General features: G+C 37.5%; 1 protein-coding gene across 1 annotated transcript in view; it reads right to left on the reverse strand.

Moving 5' to 3' along the window:
- GXYLT1 (glucoside xylosyltransferase 1) overlaps positions 1-25,510 on the reverse strand; it is a 59,471-nt gene that overhangs the window by 7,566 nt on the left and 26,395 nt on the right. The window contains exons 6-8 of the mRNA XM_055318905.1: positions 23,484-23,735; positions 13,601-13,724; positions 13,099-13,271 (exon numbers count right to left, since the gene is read on the reverse strand). Of these exons, the coding sequence (XP_055174880.1) occupies positions 13,099-13,271; positions 13,601-13,724; positions 23,484-23,735 (549 nt within the window). The remainder of the gene's footprint in view (positions 1-13,098; positions 13,272-13,600; positions 13,725-23,483; positions 23,736-25,510) is intronic.

Here is a 25,510-nt window from a genome sequence, read left to right on the forward strand (position 1 = left end):
GGGTCCCGAGATGGAGCCCCCCACTGGGCTCCCTGCTCAGCGGGGAGACTGCTTCTCCCTCTCCCTGCTTGTGCTCTATTAAATAAATAAAATCTTAAGGAAAAAAAAAAAAGATTAGGGACGCCTGGGTGGCTCAGCGGTTGAGCGCCTGCCTTCAGCTCAGGGCATGATCCTGGAGTCCTGAGATCGAGTCCCCCATTGGGTTCCCTGCATGGGGCCTGCTTCTCCCTCTGCCTATGTCTCTGCCTCTCTTTCTCTTTGTCTCTCATGAATAAATAAATAAAATCTTAAAAAAGAAAAGATTAAAAAAAAAAAAAGGATGCTTGACTAGGAAAAATGTAATGAAAATAAAACTAACTGGTGCATAGGTATCTGGGAAAACTATTAAAAGCTAGACTTTTTAAATACTATACACAGACACACTTAAAATGTATTTGGGGTTAAAAGTGGCAGCCATGTTGAAATAGGCAGACTCTATCAAGGTTTATCACCTCTATCAAGTGACTCTGTCAAGTAATATCTCAATGTATACAAGAAACATTCTTGCGCAATTGTCATTGAGAGGCTGATAATAATGGGAAGACTAAATTATCATCTTTTTCTTACTAAGCAATGCCATTCACATAATCTATAGCAGAGCTGTGCAGGACATAACTTGCATCTAGGTATTGCCCTTCCCAGAAGCCACATGTGGCCTCACCTGACTGCAGGCCTCTTTCCACACTGCATGCAATGCCTGACTCATCTTCACTTTTCCTTCTCTGCTTGGTACTCATTCTTATAGCTCAGTTCAAATGTCAGCACTTCTGAGATGCCCTTCCTGAGTCAGGAAAAGGGAGGAGTTAATCACTCCTTCACTGGCACAGTACCCAGCATACAAACTTTTAAGAAGGTCATGCTTTATATATAAGACTGTCAGTTGAAAGGCAGAGAATAAGTACTGAGCTAGTTAAAATGGCCAGTTAGATAATCTGAGGCATTTTCAAAGAATTGAACATGTTTTAAAAATATGGTAGAATGGCAGTTCAATCCAACAAATGCTGAGAGCTAACTACATACAAGAAGGTACAACAGCATACCCTAAAACCACTATTTCACTTTCCATTGTTTCAGTTCCCTGCAGCCAACTGCAGTCTGGAAGCTGATGATCCTCCTCCTGACATATTGTGACAAGGTCAACAGTAGCCTAACTCTATGTTACAATGCCTACATCATTCACCTCACTTCATCTCATTACGCAGGCATTTTATCATCTCACATTGTCACAAGAAGGATGAGTATAGGACAATAAACTACTTTGAGAGGGGCCACATTCACAGAACTTTTATTTTTTTATTTTTTATTTTTTTTAATTTTTATTTATTTATGATAGTCACAGAGAGAGAGAGGCAGAGACATAGGCAGAGGGAGAAGCAGGCTCCATGCACCGGGAGCCTGACGTGGGATTCGATCCCGGGTCTCTAGGATCGCGCCCTGGGCCAAAGGCAGGCGCCAAACCGCTGCGCCACCCAGGGATCCCTCACAGAACTTTTATTACAATATATTGTTGTAACTATTCTACTTCATTATTAATTATTGTTCTTAACCTCTTATGTGTCTAATTTATAAATTAAATTTTATCATAGATATGTATGAATAGAAAAAAAACATAGTACATATAGGGTTCAGTACTATCTGTAGCTTCAGACATCCACTAGGGGGCTTGGAACGGATAAGGGCAGGGTGGGGAGGTGGGGGACACCACCTTAGCACAGGAGGGAAACAGGGAGACTCCCCTGCGGAGATAGTTATGCAAATATAAGCAGGATGTGAAGTAAATCAAAGTTAATACAGAACCACCAAGAAATGTAATTCAGAATGATATACATGAAGCAGAAAATACCTTATAGAGCAATAAAATGTTTTGTTTCCATTTTGCATTAGCAATTTTTAATCTTAATATTTGTATTCACTCAACAACTAATATTTAACAAATATGTATGGACTGTAAAACTTGATTTGCTGGAAGTCACAGCCATGCATTTACATTTTAAAGATGGTTCATATCCTTTATAATTCATATTGTTCATTGCATTCGATGGCTATGACTAAGCTTCTGTCTGAAACTTGCATAAATACCCTTGTCTGCATACATTGCTTTTAAAAATTACACATCCCGTTGAATTATAGATAAGAAGATAAAAACACTAACCAAGAGCACCATAAAAGACTGATTAACTTCATTAAATTGAAAAATGGAAAGATATAGCTATAGTTAATACAGATTCAAAACAAATAAATAATCAGTTCAGTTTTTGAAATCATTTTAAAAGATTTTTTTTAAATCAAGTGTAATTAGTCAGCTAAAAGCCATAACTCAGCTATTTAAAGGTATACATTTACAAAGATCAAAGAAAAGATTAGATAAAAATAGTGAAATTTAATTCCTTAATAATGGATTTTTCTTAATGCTCAAAGGAAACAAAGAAGTCATATTTTTATAGGAATCCATTTCTTTCCTATTCTGCAGTCTCAGAACCCCAAAAGTACTTTTCTTCATTTTTATCACCTTTTGACAACCCATGATATAGCATTATTAATAGACAAAATTGATTTCTGGGGGCATATAAGGTCTGCTATATTAAAATGAACATCAACACTAAATTTTATAATTCTTCAGTGAGTGTAGCTATATCATGATAAACTGATTATACAGAAACTATCTGTCAAGTTTACAGGAGAAGAAACTTAGCAAATAATACACAAAATGGTAGCCTACAATGCCATTAGCACTTTGTCTACCACCAAGTTTGAGAAATACTGATTTCCAGGAAAAAATTTCAATTCCTTATCATTGCAGATCACCGTAACACAACATATCATTACCACATTGATCCCAGCCCAACCACTGCCTACCTTTACCTAGCACTCTACTCCAAATGAACTCAGGCATGGAGCTCCACACCTGAACTCTCCAAGACTTTTCATGAAAAAAGTGTTTTTTGTTTTGAAAATCCCTCAGCCTTTTTCTCAGGCAGTACTCTGTCCAGATAGACCCTGCTCCTGGAAAACTCTTCCTCATTCAAGGCATACTTCAAAGGCTTCCTCTGAGTGAGGTACAAGGCTTTCCCTGGCCTTTCAAGGCAAACAAAGCTCTTATACTCTTACAGTTCTAGTAGAGTCTCTGCCACAATGTATTATAGTTAAATATTTTCATCCTCATTCCTATTAATGAGGTTGTACTAGACCAGTCATTAGCAATAAAAAGAACAAGAATCTATAAAATAGAGGTAATCAGCTCTTCTCCTGACTCCCATACTTAAATCAAACTAGCTCTCTCCTATTATTTATGTTCTGTCTTCATGTCCACATAAGATAAGGCACAGTCTAGCAAAACAAAGAGTCCATCTGCATGAGAGATATGTGATCACATACACTTCTCCCCAGGTATCAGAGAATTAACTGCATAGACAATGAGGAATATAGCTCATTAAGCAAAATCATAAATCCAATCTTCATTTGGATTTGCCCTAAGTTTTGGTCTGCAACACATTCATGGATACCTGGTTCATGCATCAAACTAGAGGTATGTAAAGCATAGTCATCTCTCCCTGTCAACCCACCTTAACTACACAAAAGGATGGTAAGAACAAGGAAATACAAAAGAAGAACAGCTATCTTGGGCAAAAGTGGGAAAGGAGCAGCATAATTTTCTCAAACTCAATATAAAGCAGATGCTAAAAAGAGGAAACCCCATTTACAAAGGCAACAAGATAAAATACCTAAGCATAAACATAAGATATTTTCAAAGTTTAAATTAAGAAATCTATTAAATATTCCCAAAAGACACAAATGGAAAGATAGCCCATGTTCTTAAGATGTCTCAACAACCAAACGTCTCAACACCATCAAAATGTCAGCAGCTCCTAAGTCAATACAAGAAACTGATTCACTCCCAATAAAAATACAAAGTTTTTTATGTAGTTAAATGAGTTAATATATGTAAAAAAGTAAATATACAATAGCTAGGAAAACACTAATAGTAGGCTCTGAAATGGGAGTAACTGTACCAGTTATTAAAACACAGTACAACACCTTTATAACTAAAATAGTATGGCATTAGTACACAGATAGATCGATGGAACAAAACAGAAAATTCAGAAATTGAAAATGGAGCTCTAGTATATGATAGTATCTCAAATCTTTGGGTTAAAGATAGACTTAATTAAATGGGTATTGGCATTCTTTTTGAGTGCATGTTGAACGTTTTCCAGAATAGACCACATACTGGGTCACAAATAGCCCTCAACAAGTACAAAAAGATCAAGATCATTCCATGCGTATTTTCAGACTACAACGCTATGAATCTTGAAGTCAATCACAAAAAAAAAAAAAAAAATTGGAAAGACCACAAATACTAGGAGGTTAAAGAACACCCTACTGAAGAATGAATGGGTTAGCCAGGAAATAAAGAAGAAATTTAAAAAATACATGGAAGCAAATGTAAATGAAAACACAACAGTCCAAAACAGTTGGGTTGCAGTAAAGACAAGTCCTAAGAGGGAAGTAAACTGCAATACAGGCCTACCTCAAGAAGTAAGGAGTCTCAAATATACAACCTAACCTGACACTTAGAGGAGCTAGAAAAGAAACAGTAAATAATGCCTAAAGCCAGCAGAAAGGGAAATAATAAAGACCAGAGCAGAAATAAACAAAAAAATAGTAGACCAGATCAACAAAACTAAGAACTGGTTCTCGGAAAGAATTAATAAAACTGATAAACCTCTGGCCAGACTTATCAAAAAGAGAAAGACCCAAATAAATAAAATTATGAAAGAAAGGAGAGAACACAACCAACACCACAGATATATAAATAAGCATAAGAAAACATTACGAAAAATTATATGCCAATAAACTGGGCAATCTGGAAGAAATGAATAAATTCCTAGAAACACAAAAACTACCAAAACTGAGTAGGAGAAAGCAGGAAGAGCCTTGGGGGAATAGAACTGGAGGTATCAGTCTAAGTACATGATTGTTTTTATATGTATGTGTACTGTGTATTTATATTTCCTAGCTCTGTCACTGAAGGGCCTCAGAAGTGAAGACATCCTTGTAGCAATAAGCATGACTAGCACTCAGAGCCCTCTAAAAGAAACTAGAGCTCCTCTGACAGTTAATTTCAGGGCTAGGGCAAGGAAAGTAAAACATTTTGAGCCTAGCATATTTTGTTGAAAAAGATAATGAAGAGGCACTCAAAATAATGAAGGGAATATGTCAGATGAGAACATGAGTTTTATAAAAGGGACTCCAATGGCCAAATTGGAAACAACTTCATCAACATAAATAATGCTGGGCAGCCCGGGTGGCTCAGCGGTTTAGCGCGGCCTTCACCCCAGGGCCTGATCTGGAGACCCGGGATCGAGTCCCATGTCGGGCTCCCTGCATGGAGCCTGCTTCTCCCTCTGCCTGGTTCTCTGCCTCTCTCTCTCTCTTTCTGGGTCTCTCATGAATAAATAAATAAAATCTTAAAAAAGAAAAAAACATAAATAATGCATTATAAATCACTGAAAAAAGAGGAGGAGGGGCAAGATGGTGGAAGAGCAGGGTCCCCGAATCACCTGTCCCCACCAAATTACCTAGATAAGCTTCAAATCATCCTGAAAATCTACGAATTCGGCCTGAGATGTAAAGAGAGACCAGCTGGAACGCTACAGTGAGAAGAGTTCGCGCTTCTATCAAGGTAGGAAGACGGGGAAAAAGAAATAAAGGAACAAAAGGCCTCCGAGGGGGAGGGGCCCCGCGAGGAGCCGGGCTGAGGCCGGGGCGAGTGTCCCCAGGACAGGAGAGCCCCGTCCCGGAGGAGCAGGAGCTGCACCAACCTTCCCGGGCGGAAAGGGGCTCGCAGGGAGTTGGAGCAGGACCCAGGAGGGCGGGGATGCCCTCGGGCTCCCGGGGACACTAACAGACACCTGCGCCCCGGGAGAGTGCGCCGAGCTCCCTAAGGGCTGCAGCGCGCACGGCGGGACCGACCGGAGCAGCTCGGAGGGGCTCGGGCGGCGGCTCCGCGGAGGGGGCTGCGGGGCGGGAGCGCGAATCCCACAGCGCAGGCCCCGGAGCACAGGGCGCCGGGACACAGCCCAGGATCCGGCCTCCCCCGGGACAGGCAGAGGCCGGGAGGGCCCAGGACAGCAAGGACGCTCCTGCCCCGAGCTGAGCAGATCAGCGGCCCCGCCCCGGAGCCTCCAGGCCCTGCAGACGGAGAGCCCCGGAGTCACTGCGGGGGCTGACTCCAGGGCTGCAGAGCTGGCCCCGCCACTGGGGCTGTTCCTCCTGGGGCCTCACGGGGTAAACAACCCCCGCTGAGCCCTGCAGCAGGCAGGGGCAGAGCAGCTCCCCCAAGTGCTAACACCTGAAAATCAGCACAGCAGGCCCCTCCCCCAGAAGACCAGCTGGACGGACCAGTTCCAGGGGAAGTCAAGGGACTTAAAGTCTACAGATTCAGAAGATACTCCGCCGTGGTTTTTGTTTTTTTTTTTCTTTTTGATTTGTTTGTTTCCCCCATCCCCCCTTTTTTCCCCTTTCTTTCTTTTTCTTTCTCTCTCTCTTCTTTTTTCTTTCTTTTTTCTTTTTCTCTTTTCTTTCCTTCTTTCTCTCCTCTCTTTTTCTCCTTTTCCCAATACAACTTGTTTTTGGACACTCTGCCCTGAGCAAAATGACTAGAAAGAAAACCTCACCTCAAAGAAATCAGAAACAGCCCTCGCTCCCACAGAGTTAGAAAATCTGGATTACAATTCAATGTCAGAAAGCCAATTCAGAAGCACTATTATACAGCTACTGGTGGCTCTAGAAAAAAGCATTAAGGACTCACGAGACTTCATGACTGCAGAATTTAGATCCAATCAGGCAGAAATTAAAAATCAATTGAATGAGATACAATCCAAACTAGAAGTCCTAACGACGAGGGTTAACGAGGTGGAAGAACGAGTGAAGTTAATGGGAAGTTAACAAATCCTAGCTGAAAACTTTCCCAATCTGGGAAGGGAAACAGGCATTCAGATCCAGGAAATAGAGATCCCCCCCTAAAATCATTAAAAAACGTTCAACACCTCGACATCTAATAGTGAAGCTTGCAAATTCCAAAGATAAAGAGAAGATCCTTAAAGCAGCAAGAGACAAGAAATCCCTGACTTTTATGGGGAAGAGTATTAGGGTAACAGCAGACCTCTCCACAGAGACGTGGCAGGCCAGAAAGGGCTGGCAGGATATATTCAGGGTCCTAAATGAGAAGAACATGCAACCAAGAATACTTTATCCAGCAAGGCTCTCATTCAAAATGGAAGGAGAGATAAGGAGTTTCCAAGACCGGCAGGAACTGAAAGAATATGTGACCTCCAAACCAGCTCTGCAAGAAATTTTAAGAGGGACTCTTAAAATTCCCCTTTAAGAAGAAGTTCAGTGGAACAATCCACAAAAACAAGGACTGAATAGATATCATGATGACACTAAACTCATATCTGTCAATAGTAACTCTGAACGTGAATGGGCTTAATGACCCCATCAAAAGGCGCAGGGTTTCAGACTGGATAAAAAAGCAGGACCCATCTATTTGCTGTCTACAAGAGACTCATTTTAGACAGAAGGACACATACAGCCTGAAAATAAAAGGTTGGAGAACCATTTACCATTCGAATGGTCCTCAAAATAAAGCAGGGGTAGCCATCCTTATATCAGATAAACTAAAATTTACCCTGAAGACTGTAGTGAGAGATGAAGAGGGACACTATATCATACTTAAAGGATCTATCCAACAAGAGGACTTAACAATCCTCAATATATATTCCCTGAATGTGGGAGCTGCCAAATATATAAATCAATTAATAACCAAAGTGAAGAAATACTTAGATAATAATACACTTATACTTGGTGACTTCAATGTAGCCTTTCTACACTTATACTTGGTGACTTCAATGTAGCCCTTTCTACCCTTGATAGGTCTTCTAAGCACAACATCTCCAAAGAAACAAGAGCTTTAAATGATACACTGGACCAGATGGATTTCACAGATATCTACAGAACTTTACATCCAAACTCAACTGAATACACATTCTTCTCAAGTGCACATGGAACGTTCTCCAGAATAGACCACATACTGGGTCACAAATCGGGTCTGAACCGATACCAAAAGATTGGGATCGTCCCCTGCATATTCTCAGACCATAATGCCTTGAAATTAGAACTAAATCACAACAAGATGTTTGGAAGGACCTCAAACACGTGGAGGTTAAGGACCATCCTGCTAAAAGATGAAAGGGTCAACCAGGAAATTAAGGAAGAGTTAAAAAGATTCATGGAAACTAATGAGAATGAAGATACAACCGTTCAAAATCTTTGGGATGCAGCAAAAGCAGTCCTAAGGGGGAAATACATCGCAATACAAGCATTCATTCAAAAACTGGAAAGAACTCAAATACAAAAGCTAACCTTACACATAAAGGAGCTAGAGAAAAAACAGCAAATAGATCCTACACCCAGGAGAAGTAGAGAGTTAATAAACATTCGAGCAGAACTCAACAAAATCGAGACCAGAAGAACTGTGGAACAGATTAACAGAACCAGGAGTTGGTTCTTTGAAAGAATAAGATAGATAAACCATTAGCCAGCCTTATTAAAAAGAAGAGAGAAGACTCAAATTAATAAAATCATGAATGAGAAAGGAGAGATCACTACCAACACCAAGGAAATACAAACGGTTTTAAAAACATATTATGAACAGTTATACGCCAATAAATTAGGCAATCTAGAAGAAATGGATGCATTCCTGGAAAACCACAAACTACCAAAACTGGAACAGGAAGAAATAGAAAACCTGAACAGGCCAATAACCAGGGAAGAAATTGAAGCAGCCATCAAAAACCTCCCAAGACACAAAAGTCCAGGGCCAGATGGCTTCCCAGGGGAATTCTATCAAACGTTTAAAGAAGAAATCTTACCTATTCTACTAAAGCTGTTTGGAAAGATAGAAAGAGATGGAGTACTTCCAAATTTGTTCTATGAGGCCCGCATCACCTTTATTCCAAAACCAGACAAAGACCCCACCAAAAAGGAGAATTACAGACCAATATCCCTGATGAACATGGATGCAAAAATTCTCAACAAGATACTAGCCAATAGGATCCAACAATACATTAAGAAAATTATTCACCATGACCAAGTAGGATTTATCCCTGGGACACAAGGCTGATTCAACACCCGTAAAACAATCAATGTGATTCATCATATCAGCAAGAGAAAAACCAAGAACCATATGATCCTCTCATTAGATGCAGAGGAAGCACTTGACAAAATACAGCATCCATTCCTGATCAAAACTCTTCAGAGTGTAGGGATAGAGGGAACATTCCTCAACATCTTAAAAGCCATCTACAAAAAGCCCACAGCAAATATCATTCTCAATGGGGAAGCACTGGGAGCCTTTCCCCTAAGATCAGGAACAAGACAGGGATGTCCACTCTCACCACTGCTATTCAACATAGTACTGGAAGTCCTAGCCTCAGCAATCAGACAACAAAAAGACATTAAAGGCATTCAAGTTGGCAAAGAAGAAGTCAAACTCTCCCTCTTCGCCGATGACATTATACTCTACATAGAAAACCCAAAAGTCTCCACCCCAAGATTGCTAGAACTCATACAGCAATTTGGCAGCGTGGCAGGATACAAAATCAATGCCCAGAAGTCAGTGGCATTTCTATACACTAACAATGAGACTGAAGAAAGAGAAATTAAGGAGTCAATCCCATTTACAATTGCACCCAAAAGCATAAGATACCTAGGAATAAACCTAACCAAAGAGGTAAAGGATCTATACCCTCAAAACTATAGAACACTTCTGAAAGAAATTGAGGAAGACACAAAGAGATGGAAAAATATTCCATGCTCATGGATTGGCAGAATTAATATTGTGAAAATGTCAATGTTACCCAGGGCAATTTACACGTTTAATGCAATCCCTATCAAAATACCATGGACTTTCTTCAGAGAGTTAGAACAAATTATTTTAAGATTTGTGTGGAATCAGAAAAGACTCCGAATAGCCAGGGGAATTTTAAAAAAGAAAACCATAGCTGGGGGCATCACAATGCCAGATTTCAGGTTGTACTACAAAGCTGTGGTCATCAAGACAGTGTGGTACTGGCACAAAAACAGACACATAGATCAATGGAACAGAATAGAGAACCCAGAACTGGACCCTGAACTTTATGGTCAACTAATATTCGATAAAGGAGGAAAGACGATCCACTGGAAGAAAGACAGTCTCTTCAATAAATGGTGCTGGGAGAATTGGACATCCACATGCAGAAGAATGAAACTAGACCACTCTCTTTCACCATACACAAAGATAAACTCAAAATGGATGAAAGATCTAAATGTGAGACAAGATTCCATCAAAATCCTAGAGGAGAATGCAGGCAACACCCTTTTTGAACTTGGCCACAGTAACTTCTTGCAAGATACATCCATGAAGGCAAAAGAAACAAAAGCAAAAATGAACTATTGGGACTTCATCAAGATAAGAAGCTTTTTCACAGCAAAGGATACAGTCAACAAAACTAAAAGACAACCTACAGAATGGGAGAAGATATTTGCAAATGATGTATCAGATAAAGGGCTAGTTTCCAAAATCTATAAAGAACTTATTAAACTCAACACCAAAGAAACAAACAATCCAATCATGAAATGGGCAAAAGACATGAACAGAAATCTCACAGAGGAAGACATAGACATGGCCAACATGCACATGAGAAAATGCTCTGCATCACTCGCCATCAGGGAAATACAAATCAAAACCACAATGAGATACCACCTCACACCAGTGAGAATGGGAAAAATTAACAAGGCAGGAAACCACAAATGTTGGAGAGGATGCGGAGAAAAGGGAACCCTCTTGCACTGTTGGTGGGAATCTGAACTGGTGCAGCCACTCTGGGAAACTGTGGAGGTTCCTCAAAGAGTTAAAAACAGACCTGCCCTACGACCCAGCAATTGCACTGTTGGGGATTTACCCCAAAGATACAGATGCAATGAAACGCCGGGACACCTGCACCCCGATGTTTCTAGCAGCAATGTCCACAATAGCCAAACTGTGGAAGGAGCCTCGGTGTCCATCGAAAGATGATGGATAAAGAAGCTGTGGTGTATGTATACAATGGAATATTACTCAGCCATTAGAAATGACAAATACCCACCATTTGCTTCAACGTGGATGGAACTGGAGGGTATTATGCTGAGTGAAATAAGTCAATTGGAGAAGGACAAACAGTGTATGTTCTCATTCATTTGGGGAATATAAATAATAGTGAAAGGGAATATAAGGGAAGGGAGAAGAAATGTGTGGGAAATATCAGAAAGAGAGACAGAACATAAAGACTCCTAACTCTGGGAAACGAACTAGGGGTGGTAGAAGAGGAGGAGGGCGGGGGGTGGGAGTGAATGAGTGACGGGCACTGGGGGTTATTCTGTATGTTGGTAAATTGAACACCAATAAAAAATAAATTAAAAAAATACAATCATAATACTAAACCAGAGAGTTAACCAAAACAGATGACCCAGAAACAGTTTCAGCATATCTTAAACCTGGCTTCCGAAATAAATTTATATTAATGAAATCATTAAATGGTACTATAGCAGTTGTTTTACCCTTTGAAAAATATCCACAAGTGTACTAAAGTACAGATGAATCAAAATAAATACTTAACCAAAATTAAGTAGATTGGCATCTAATTTAAATATTTGTTTGAACTCATTGTGGCTAGGCCATTTATTAGATGAATTAAAAAGAAACTGATAGGTACAGACTGAGATCTAGATACATAAAACTTTCTGGGCAAATGCTTTGGTTTCAAACTCTTAAAAAACTGTTGGAATGAGACATTTTATTTGCTATTGCTCATAGCTTACTATTCTAATTAAATGTTATTTTAGAACAAAAAAAATCACTGAAAAAAAAAACCTATCAATGATTTCTTACTGATAATGTATCTACCAATAAATGGGCAAAAGGGAATGTCTCTTCCTTACAGGAGAATCCTCATGGCCAAAGTTGTACAGAGAAGGAAAACTAGGGCTGGACAATCCTTAATTTGCAACTACCATAGTAAAGACTGGTTTAAACAAGAACTAATAATGGATGCTAAATGCAACATGGAAATTTTGATGAGGGTATTTACAAGATTTTATTTTTTATTTCCTTTTTTTAAATTTCTATTTTTAATTTTTTAAATTTACTCATGATAGACAGAGAGAGAGAGAGAGAGAGAGAGAGAGAGAGGCAGAGACACAGGCAGAGGGAGAAGCAGGCTCCATGCCGGGAGCCCGACGTGGGACTGGATCTCAGGATTCCAGGATCATGCCCTGGGCCAAAGGCAAGCACTAAACTGCTGAGCCACCCAGGGATCCCCCTATTTACAAGATTTTAAAGAGTCTCCCCACAGACTGCTTAGAAGAGGAAAAACTACTACATAGTGGAGAAATTGAACATTTTGAGTGAATGATCAAAAGCAGCATCACCAATTAAAGGCAGGTAGACAAAGGATGACTGTGAAAGTGATACCCTGAGAACCTCATCTTGCTTATGGTGGGGATACCCCAAACCTAACCATAAGGAAACATCAGACAAGCCAATATGAAGAACATTCTCATAAGAAAAAAGATAAAGAGCCTCTATTCTCCAAAAATACCAATGTCATAAAGACAAAAACTGAGAAACTGTTCTACATCGAAATAGAATAAAGACGCAGGAGAGTATTATATCAATATTACATTTCCTGAGTTTGATACCTATACTGTGGTTAATAAGACAATGTCCCTGTTCTTAGTGAAAACACACTAGTCTTTAAGGAGCAAAAGAGCATGATGTGTGCAACTTACATTCAAATGGTTCAGAATAAAACATGTCTATATTGGAAGAGAAACAATGATAAAGCAAATGAAGTAAATGTTAATAATTAATGAACATGAGTAAAGGATATGGAACTGCTTTGTATATTCTTGCAAATTCTCTAAGTTTGTAAGAATTTCAACATAAAAAGTTAAAAAAAAAACAAAAAAACACATTCTTACATTTCTCAGTGCTTCATAAATAGCTCTAAATGCTGGTTGCTTATCATCATGGTAAACACCTCTGTTCCCATGAAGAATAAAGATTCCTTCTTCTTCTGCTTCCTGGCAATTGCTTCCATATATACAATGATCTGGTCGATAATTCCATTGACATGGAAAAACGAAAAGGCTTTCTATGTGAAGAAAAATAAAATAATGAAGCAAATAACCCTAATTCTACAGATACAGAATTAACATTCTATAAAACTTTCAGTTTAAAAAACAGCTCTTACAGGAAAAGATTTAAAATAGTGAAAAATATGTTTGGCATTTAGATCCCTTTCTGCAAAAATAGTATTAAGAAAAGTTTAAAAATTAAAAAATGAAAAGTTTTACTCTGTCTTAAACATACAGTGATAATCATTAATATAAGCCAAAATAAATGCATTTCTTCATTTTGACTATATATTATCAATGATTTTTTTTTACAAATGCAAAGAATAAAAGGAATTTAAATGATTACCTGGATTATGAAAAAAGATGATATTCAACAGATCTTGATCCCCCCATGTGATGTTTAGTTTGTATTTTTTAAGCAATGGCATAAGCATATCTCCCCATCGCAGCCGTACAGTTGTCATGTCATTCTGTTGGTAAATACATTAAGAAGATCCTCAGGCTTTCATGTTTAATATGACAGCAAAATGACAGTTCCCCATTCTTCCCTTAGCATTACAGAGCAACAAGAAATGCAAACTTCTTCTGTTATAAAACCAAGTGACTCTAATGTAAACCTAAATGTGACTAGGGCTGTCCATTTGGGAGTAGGGATGATAATAAAAGAAGTTATATCTGAAGCTGCATGCAGAATTGATAAAATTAATAAGTCAGGAAAGAATGGGAAAGAGAAAGCAGGTGATTTTTTAAAGTACTGTGACTGTGATCTCATCCAAAAATGCAGACAGTTTGGGTGCCTATGTCTGTGTCACAGAGTTGTTGTGGGTTCAACTTTTAACATATAAAAAAAAATACATTTGGACAGTACTTGGCACATGGCACATATTCAGTATTTGCTATTACTGTTACCAGGATCACTATAATTCTTAGACTGATTTGCTAATCTTTTATAACTGACATTTCGAAGAGCTTGATTTGAAACTGATAAATCAAAAACAGTGAAATTCATCAAATGCCTTTTCAGCCTCTATAAAGCTGCTCACAGCTCACTGGTTTTGGGGTGGGGGGAGTGTTGTTTTGTTTTTGTGGGCAGCAAAGCAAAGTTTATTGGAAATAGTACAACGCTCCCAAAGAGGGAGAAGACCTGAGAGGGTTGTCCTCAGAGCTCATTATTTTAAAACACAAAATCAAATACCCAAAGAAACAACAGAGTTGAAAGAGGGCTCTGGATCTTATGAATGTGGGTGAGAAGTTGTGGAACTGAATACTAAGACTTTTCAATCCATTTGACTCTTTTAAGTACTTTAGATTTAACTCAATATTCCTCAAAGTGCAGTCTGCATATCAGTGAATTTTTTTAAATCCTTCACAATATTACGTACACAAATCAAGAATAATACTGGGAAACCTTTATAGCAACTCAACAGAACTATCTAATATTTTTCTAGTAACTTACATACGTCCTTTTTACAAAGTATTGACTCATGAAAAACTGCAGATTTAAAAAACAAAATTGACCCTTCATATACAATGAAAGACATTGTTATAAGCTATTCTAGGATATATAATAAACATAATGGGGGTATAAACAACCTATCCTTTAAGAAAGACAAGTCAGAGTTCCTAGGGGAAAAAGCTATATATATTTAAACTAAGTATTATCTGCTATAATTGTATTACCCTTGTGTGAAGTTTCTCAGAACATAGTAAACACAGTAATTATAAAATAATCAGAAATTCCCCCAAAACAATCTGGAAAATGACTGAAAGAAGTTTTACTTAAGGAAATAGTAAGAAAATACTTTACTGAACAGACAACTCTGAAATAAGTCTATTGGCATGTTAACTAAATGTTCTCAGAGTCTGAAAAGGCAACTGAATTGTACAAGGACAAAGACTAGCAACATATTCCATAGACAGAGCTGGCGGACCCGTTGTCCCGTGCCATGTTCAGATCTTCACTAGACTCATTCCATTCAAATATATAAATATATATAAAAGAAGTATACCTATTCAAAGAAAAGTATCAATGAAAGATAAAATTACAAGGTCTAGTACAGCCTTAGGGGAAAAAAATCAAAGAGAAAAATCACCTTTATAAGTTAAAGAAAAAGTCCTACTACCAAAAAATTGGACAAGAAGCAATAACACTAGTATTATATGCTAATTATATAACCTAGAATATCCAAGACAATCAATGAAAAATCTTAAGAAATGAGTCTAGAAAAGAGCCATTACAAAAAAAAAGTCAAACTTTCACTCTTCAGAGATGACATGATAGTCTGTATAGAAAATTCAAAAGATTCCACCAAAAAACTGCTAGAAGTGATGGAGGAATTCAGCAAAGTCATGGGATATAAAATTAACGCACAGAAGTCTGCTGCATTTCTATACACTAACAATGAAGTAGCAGAAAGAAAAATCAAGGACTCAATCCTGTTTACAATTGTACCAAAACCCGTAAGATACACAGGAATAAACCTAACCAAAGAGATGAAAGATCTGTATTCCAAAAACTATAGGACACTGATGAAAGAAATTGAGGAAGACTTAAAGAAATGGAAAAACATTCCATGTTCATGGGCAAATATTGTTAAAATGTCCATACTACTGGGGCACCTGGGTGGCTCATTTAAGCATCTGCCTTCAGCTCAGGTTATGATCCCAGGGTCCTGGGATCAGGCCCCGCACCAGGTTTCCTGCTCAGTGGGAAACCTGTTTCTCCTCTTCCCTCTGCCTGCTGCTCCCCTTGCTTGTAATCTATTTTAAAACAAAAGGGGGGGGGGGGACGACCTGGGCGGTTCAGTGTCTTTGGGTCAGGCTGTGATCCAGGGATCCTGGAATTGAGTCTGACATCAGGCTCCTCACAGGAAGCCTATGTCTTCTGCCTATGTCTCTGCCTATCTCTGTGTGTCTCTCATGAATAAATAAATCTAAAAAAAAAAAAAATTCTTTAAAAATAAAAGTCTATACTACCCAAAGCAACCTACACATTCAATGCAATACCTACCAAAATACCACCATCATTTTTTGCAGAACTGGAAGATACAAGACACAATTCTAAAATTTGTATGAAACCACAAAAGACCCTGAACAGCCAAAGGAATGTTGAGAAATAAAGCAAAGCTGGAGGCATCACGATTCCAGACTCCAAGCTGTACTACAAAACTGTAATCATCAAGATAGTATGGTACTGGCACAAAAAAAAAGACACATAGATCAATGGAACAGAATAGAGAACCCAGAAATGGACCCTCAACTCTATGGTTAACTAATCTTCAACACAGCAGGAAAGAATATTCAATGGAAAAAAGGCAGTCTCTTCAATAAATGGTGCTGGGAAAACTGGACAGCCACATGTAAGAAGAATGAAACTGGACCACTTTCTTGCACCATACACAAAAATAAATTCAAAATGGATCAAAGACCTAAATGTGAGCTAGGAATCCATCAAAATCCTAGAGGAAAACAGAGGAGAACTCTCTGACCTCAGCTGCAGCAACTTCCTGCTAGGCATTGTCTCCAGGGGCAAGGGAAACAAAAGCAAAAATGAACCACTGGGACTTCATCAGGATTGAAAAAGCATTCTGCACAACAAAGGAAACGATCAGCAAAACTAAAAGGCAACCTATGGAATGGGAGAAGATATTCACAAATGATATTATCAGATAAAGGGTTCATATCCAAAATCTATAAAGAACTTATCAAACCCAACACGCAAAAAACAGATAACCCAGTCAACATATGGGCAGAGACATAAACAGATATTTCTCCAAAGAAGACATACAAATGGCTAACAGATGAAAAGATGTTCAACATCACTCATCAAGGAAATACGAATCAAAACCACAATGAGATACCACCTCACACCTGTCAAATGGCTATAATTAACTCAGGAAACAAGGTGTTGGCAAGGATGTGAAGAAAAGGGAACCCTCTTACCCTGTTGGTGGGAATGCAAACTGGTGCAGCCCCTCTGGAAAACAGTATGGAGGTTCCTCAAAGTTAAAAGTAGAATTACCTATGACCCAGTAACTGCACTACTAGGTATTCACCCAAAGGATTCAAAGGGGCACATGTACTCCAATGTTTGTAGCAGCAATGTCCACAATATCCAAAGCTATTGGTTATGTGTGTGTGTGTACTCACACATGTGCATATATGATGGAATATTACTCCTGCCATTTGCAACACGGTGGATGGAATGAAAGGGCATTATGCTAAGCAAAATAAGTCAGTCAAATACCATATGATTTCACTTATAGGAGAAATTTAAGAAAAAGATGAACATAGGGGAAGGGAAAGAAACATAAAAACAGAGTGGGAGGAAAACCATAAGAGACTCTCAACTATAAGGAACAAACTGAGGGTTTCTGGAGGGGAGGGTAGGTGAGGAGGTAACTGCATGATGGGCATGAAGGAGGGCACCTAATATAACGAGCACTGGGTGTTATATGCAACTGATAAATCACTAAATTCTAGGATCCTGGAGTCCCAGGATCAAGTCCCATGTGGGGCTCCCTGCATGGAGCCTGCCTCTCTCTCTGCCTATATCTCTGCCTCTCTGTGTGTGTCTCATGAATAAATAAATAAAATCTTTTTTTTTTAAAAAAGAGGCATTACACATAAAAGTTCAGATTATAGAAAATGTTTTTAAAGTAGAGAAATGGTCAAGGGGAATAGACAAATAGTCATTCACAAAGGAGGAAACAGAAATGGCCAAAAAGTAAGTGAAAATATAGTTTTCCACACTGGTAGTATAGTCAAGAAAGTATAAGTTAAAATATGAGATATTTTCAGCCATATAACTATATGCTCATATTACTACATACAAACAATAAAACCAAATCATTCATTCTCAGTTATCTCATACACATTAAAAATGTGATAGTCTATGTACTGACATAAAGATCAGACAGTTATATATTTACTAAGTAAAAAAAGCAAATGGAAGATGTATTAAAAGAACTTTATATGAAAGTGCTTATGTACATGTATATCTGTTTCAAAATACATTTTTAATGGGTCTGAAAAATATATAGCAAAATTTATAACATTATATGGGCAAAGAAATGAAACTGAGAAGCACAGTATGCAAGGGGAGGCTTTTCTTTTTATTCTACATACAATTCTACATACAAATTTTTATGAGCCTGGTTTTGTTTTGCAATTTAAAAAATTTTTTTAAGTTTATTTAGGTAATCTCACTCAAACTCACAACCCCAAGATCAAGAGCCACATGCTCCCCTGACTGAGCCAGCCAGGTGCCCCTTGTTTTTTGTAATTTTTAAAAAGAAAAATGTAGTTCTAATTTACTAATCTTAGCAAAATGTACATATATTAAAATCTGTTAATTTAAAAAAAAAACAAAATAAAATCAGTTGATTTCATTTTAGAATAATGTATGCTTTTGAAAACAAATATTATTATCATTATCAGTCTAGCTTATACATAAATATAAATGGCTATTTGTAGCATGTTCCAACAATGCTAGAAACTGGGAACTCATCAATTCCCAAAGATTAGTTAACAGCACTATCTCTGAAAAGTTCGATATCTGTTAGTAAGATGCTCATGGATACTGTTCTTATAAGTTATAAAAGTCCTCCACCACATACATTTTGCAAATATATAAAAATAACCATCATGTCTACTTCATGGACATGGAAATGTTCTCTTTTCCAATACCTTTTAATAATGCACTAATGGGGCAGCCCGGGTGGCTCAGCGGTTTAGCGCCGCCTTCAGCCCAGGGCCTGATCCTGGAGACCGGGGATAGAGTCCTACATCGGGCTCCCTGTGTGGAGCCTGCTTCTCTCTCTTCCTGTGTCTCTGCTTCTCTCTCTCTGTCTCTCATGAATAAATACATAAAATCTTAAAAATAAAATAACGTACTATGGTCCAGTTTCTAAAACTTTCATCTATCCTCTGCCAGTAATTATCTATTAAGTTGCTATTTAGGTCATACCCCATTCTAAATATTCCCAATACAAAGTTGTACAAAATATACACCCTGCCCTCGGCAGGTGGAGAAAACAGACAAAACTTACTTTACAAAGTAATATATGGCAGGATGTGAACAGGGTGCAGTAAATATACAAGAAAAAGATTCTCAAGATACCTTATTTAGGGTGCCTGGCTGGTTTAATCAGTAGAGCATGTGACTCTTGATCTCAGGGTTGTGGGTTTGAGCCCACGTTTAGTGTAGCGATAACTTAAAAAGTAAATAAAAACTAAAAAAAAAATTAAAGATGCCTTATTTATAGTCTTTGGTTTCCCCTAATAAATAGAAAACGGTTAAGAAATAACCTAATAGGGATTCAATACTGCAAATACAATCGTAACAAAATACAAAGCAATAGTTTAACCACTACTATAGGATTATCTACCAAGCATAATGAGAAACAACAAAAAAGTAGAATTTTTACAATTTTGGTTTTATACATATATATATATATTTCAGATATATATATATATATATATATATATATATAATACATCAGGTTGGAAATGAACTGTCATGAATGGTAGGGACTGGGTGACAACAAAGCAAATGAAGAATTTAAAATATGGCCATTCTCTTAAATGGGTAGTCTTACAGCTTTTTATGAAATAGGAACCATGGGGCAACATTCACAGATGTGTAGGAAGCAGTTTAGAAAGTTACTATACGTAATCAGTTATACCACTAGAGCCAGAAACTGTTGCATTAGTAGGAAAAAAACAAGGCAATGTTTGCTATAGTCTGGAAAACAATCAGGAAAAACAAAAACATACATATGAAAAAAGGAATCAAAACTAAATTTCATAGAAACATTTCAGCAATCATAAATATAGTAATATTTGAAAACAAAGCAAATCTGTGTTGTTCCCACTGGGCAAGGACAGGATTGTTTGGAATACAGGGATAGTAGGTGTGAAGTAAACTGCACCTCTGAATTAATGTATAACCATGCCTCTCACAGTCTCCTTCATTAAATCTATCATGCACAGATGAAAACAGAAGTTTGAAAAGTTTAGAAATGATTTCAACTCTCATATCTAGGTCTCTAGTTGATTTAAGGAACATGCCATGACCAAAAAAAGTAAAAAAGGGGAGGGGACAAACTGTTGAAGTATTTAAGAATGACTTTTTAAGAGTGACATTTAAATAATAAAAGATAATCATAGATTTGAACGAGAGTTGTAATTTTGAAATGTTTAAAAAACAATATAGTGTTACTATTGTTATTTAGTGTTACTAAATTATCTCTAAGGTTCTCTGCAACAGTAAACTTCTCATAATTCTATGAATTTCGAATGAAGAGTTACTGAGAAGTAACATTATTCTTTAGCAAGTAATCTTACAGCACCATCTTCTGGTATAATATTACTGTGCATAGACTAACAAACAGAAAAGGAAGAATTCATGGTATTATGCCTGTTTTATTTAGTAGAACTTTATGATACATGAAATTTTAAACCTCAAGTTATATTAACAAACTGGATAGTTAAAGAAATGCTTACTGTTAAGCAAGAGCTCAGATTACACTAACCTCATTAATGCATTCAACTGTAGGAGACAAAATTAAAATTAAATCAAGATTTCAAAAAGGTTCAGAATATGAGAAGGCTAAAAAAAAACAAAAAAAAAAACAAAAAACTAGGTTTACTAGATCTATAGAAAGTAAGAATGATGAGTACAAACAATCCTAAGACAAATGTCAATGCGTGGGTATGGCTGCAAATAGTAGTGTTGCCTACCCCAAAGATAAGTCAAGGAAACAGCTCTAAATGAGGTCAAGATTTAAATGAGACACACAAAAAGAATAAATAATGGTGTAAAGTCTGGTCTACCAGAAGCCATAAGAAAAATATCTGACAAATATGTATCCATACATACACACATACAAACATGTATTTTCATATCATAGAAGATGTAATATCCCTTAATGTTCAATATGGCCTAACTAGATGTAGAGGGATAAACAGCAAGTCTATAGAAGTGTTTCAGAAATCACTGTTTTTAGCTAATATTTAAGTGCTTACTAGGTGTCATGCTCTGCATGAAGCACTTTATATTTTATATTTTAATTCCAGTATATTATACCATACAATGTTGTATTAGTTTCAAGTATTCAATATAGTGATTCAACAATTCTATACATTACCCAGTGCTCATCATGGGAAGTGTACTTTTTAATACCCATCACCTATTTCACCCATCCCTCCACCCACCACCCCTCCGATAACCATCAGTTTGTTCTCTATAGTTAAGAGTCTGTTTCTTGGTTTCTTTTTTCTTTGTTCATTTGTTTCTTAAATTCCAGAAATATGCAAATATATAAAAATAACTGGGTTCCCGGTTATTTCACTTAGAAATAAGTGAAATCATATAGTATTGGTCTTTCTCTGACTTATTTCACTTAGCATTATACTCTCTAGATCCACCCGTGTTATTGCAAATCACAAGGTTCCATTCCTTTTTATGACTAATATTTCACTGTATGTATACGTGTACACATACACACCATGTCGTCTTTATCCATTCATTGGGGGAACTTCATACTGTTTTCCATAGTGGCTGCACCAGTATGCATTCCCACCAACACTATATAAGGATTCCTTTTTCTCCACATTCTCACCAACACTTATTTTTTGTGTTGTTGATTTTAGCCATTCAGACAGGTATGAAGTGGTATCTTTGTTGCTTAGATTTGCATTTCCCTGACAATGAGTGATGTTGAACATCTTTTCATGTGTCTGTTGGCCATCTGAATATCTACTTTGGAACAATGTCTGTCCATGTTTTCTGACCATAATTTTTAATTGAATTGTTTTTTAGATGTTGAGTTGCATAAGTATATATTTTGGATACTAACTTTATCGTATATGTCATTGGCAAGTATCTTCTTCCATTCAGTAGGTTGTCTTTTAGTTTTGTTGATGGTTTCCTTTGCTGCGCAGGTTTTAATTTTGATTTAGTCTCAAGAGTTTATTTCTGCTTTTGTTTTCCTTGCCTCAGGAGACTTATCTAGAAAAATGCTGTTACAGCTGATGTCAGAGAAATTACTGCTGTGCTCTCCTCTAGGATTTTTATGGTTTCAGGTCTCACATTTAGGTCTTTAATCCATTTTGAGTTTATTTTTGTGTATGGTATGAGAAAGTGGTCCAGTTTTCCCAGCATCATTTGTTGAAAAGATGTACTAAGTATTTTAAACAGATCTCCTTTAAACTGACAACCTATGTAAGTCCATTCATCATCTATTTTTCAGTTGAGAGAACTGACATTTAAAGTTAAGTGGCTAGTGGTTAAATAAATGCACAGGTGGAAAGGTTAAACATAAAGACAGTTTGACTCTAGTGTCTACAAACTACAATGAAACAAAACTCATCAACATAAAATTGGTAAACAATACAGCATATTCCTGCATTCAGAATGCACACAGAATCTAAACAGCCTGATTCTTCCACTGACCCACAATTTGTGAGATAAGAAACATGCAAGAATTTTTTTTTGAAAGATTTTATTTATTTATTTGAGAGAGGGAGAGAAAGAGAACCCAAGTGGGAGAGAGAGGCAGAGGAAAAGGGAAAAGCCGGCTCCTCCCTGAGCAGGGAACCCAACACAGGGCTGGCTGGATCCCAGGTCCATGAAATCATGACCAGAGATGAAGGCAGACACTTAACTGACTAAGCCACCCAGGCGCCCCAGGAATTTAAGCTAATTTCCAATAGCTTCAAACAGCTCACATTTATGTGTTAGCCACTGTTCTAATTCAATCCTTATAAAAGTCCTAAGATACAGGTAATGTTATCTACCATCCTCATCTCACAGATGAGAAAACTAAAGCCCAGAGATATTAAAAACTTACTAAAGGTCACAGAGTCTTGAACCAGGCCAACAGGTCCAGACAGTCTTAAGCTTTTCACATCTCTGTGTTCCCCCAGGATGTTCTACAGTCGCACAACTACACAATGACAACTAATACCTAGAATAACAATCTAGAAAGATGATGCTCACTACTTTGTGCATTGTACTTCATTATAATGACATCTGGCTTGATCTACCATAATGCTTCAATAAGCAGAACATTAAAAACATACTTTTCCTCAATTATTCTAAATAAGTGGAAAAATTCTAAATAGATTAATCTAGTTCTTACCAAAACAAAGCTAAATTGGAAACCAAACAATTTGTGGAAGGAAAATAGAGAAACGTTAACCAACTACCTGTATCAGTGACTTACCTTGAAATACTTCCTTCTCATTCTAGTCATGTTCATCAACATAACTCCAGAGTTTACTCCAGTTTTTCCATAATACGGATGTCTTGCAAAACGATTATACCATCCTATTCGAGGCTCTTCATGTTCTGGTGCCATTGCAGCAATTTGTGTGGAATTAAATTTCTTTAGTAAAGACCAAATATCATCGACGGGCCGTAAAAAAAGGATATCAGTGTCGACATACAATAATGAGTCAACTTCTTTCAGGATTAACTATGAGAAGAAATATTTGAAACATACATTATAATTCTAATTTAGTTGTAAAAGAAATCCTATGAGATAAGCTAATTTACATTAGTTTTTTTTTAAGTAATTTTTCTTAAATCTTTTTTTTACAAGGGTATTATACAGAAATACTATGCTAATCTTTGTATTAACTTTCAGAGAACAAAAGCTATAAAAACAAATCAGAGGGATCCCTGGGTGGTGCAGCGGTTTGGCGCCTGCCTTTGGCCCAGGGCGTGATCCTGGAGACCCGGGATCAAATCCCACGTCGGGCTCCCGGTGCGTGGAGCCTGCTTCTCCCTCTGCCTGTGTCTCTGCCTCTCTCACTCTCTCTCTCTGTGACTATCATAAATAAATAAAAATTAAAAAAAATATTTAAAAACAAAAAAAAAACAAATCAGAACAAAAACCTAAACACTAACAACTAGAAATATTACAAAAAGCAATGTCCTCAAAGATTAGAGGAAATGTTTTTCAAATGGAAAATAACATTAACTTAGCTGAATTTATATCCTGAATCTTAATTTCCTAAAACAAGTACAGAAATAAACCAATACAAAGATCTTCTGCATTTATTCCTTCGGCCTGTAACACAGCTGGCACCTCTCTATCACTTTGGTCTCCACTAGTAAACACAGCCAAAATTGGAACCCAGACCACCTTGCTCTGGAGTCCACAGTTTTACTTCCGTGCTTACTGTCTCCAACAAATCAAAGTAAATGTGCACACACTTAGCAAGGGTGAAGACAAGACAACGTCTTGAAAGAAGGACTGGCTAGGTTATTACTTTCTGAGAGAGATTAAATGTGTCCTCTGCAAGGGTTTTTTGAGGAAAACTTTTTATTTCTGCCTTATCCACGAAATTTAGACCCCCAACTCCTGCAAATTTAAGTTTACTGCATGTATCACAACTCAATTATTAGATTAACCTAAATCTTTTCAGTTAAGAATATAAAGAGTTTGATCCTTGTTCTACTCCTTTTCAAAGATGTTGCCTCCTCCTTCTGTTAAGGTTAAGTCATCACCTTAATGAGCAGCTACAAGGCTACAATCACCCCATTCCTCCCACCATGTGGGAAAAAATGTGATGGTTTGACTACAGAGCCTGAGTAGGGAAAATTCACTTGTTTAAAGACTCTGATTATAGGCTATGTATAAGTATGTCTTTTTTTTTTTTTTTATGATAGTCACACAGAGAGAGAGAGAGAGGCAGAGACACAGGCAGAGGGAGAAGCAGACTCCATGCACCGGGAGCCTGACGTGGGATTCGATCCCGGGTCTCCAGGATCGCGCCCTGGGCCAAAGGCAGGCGCTAAACCGCTGCGCCACCCAGGGATCCCTATGAGTATGTCTTTATGTCTCTCTCTCTTTGGGGAGCAGAAGAGTGAGGGAAATTCTTATTTATCAACATGCTGTTCCTGTACCACGAAACAATGTGTGTTTATAGATTATTACATCGTTAGCAGACTTGGAAAATACTGTTCACTGTCAGGAGCCCTGGTAAACTGGAGATCAGACAAAAGGTTAAGTAATAACCATGTCAGTATTTTTTCTATGGTTCCTTCCTTTTGGAGGAGGAAGGAGTTGGTAGAACTTACATTAGTTGTTTTCGTCAATCTATTTCAAAGCAAGAGAAGCTCAGTAAAAAAATTATGTAGAAAAATATAACACCCATTTACTTAAATCTGGCTAAAAAGATGTGGAAGTAACAGTGAAATATGAGGACAATTGGACAGGTTCAAGTATTCATTTTAGTGTTTCAA

This window comes from Nyctereutes procyonoides, unplaced genomic scaffold, assembly GCF_905146905.1.
Source record: "Nyctereutes procyonoides isolate TBG_1078 unplaced genomic scaffold, NYPRO_anot_genome, whole genome shotgun sequence".
In the NCBI taxonomy this organism is placed as follows: domain Eukaryota; kingdom Metazoa; phylum Chordata; class Mammalia; order Carnivora; family Canidae; genus Nyctereutes; species Nyctereutes procyonoides.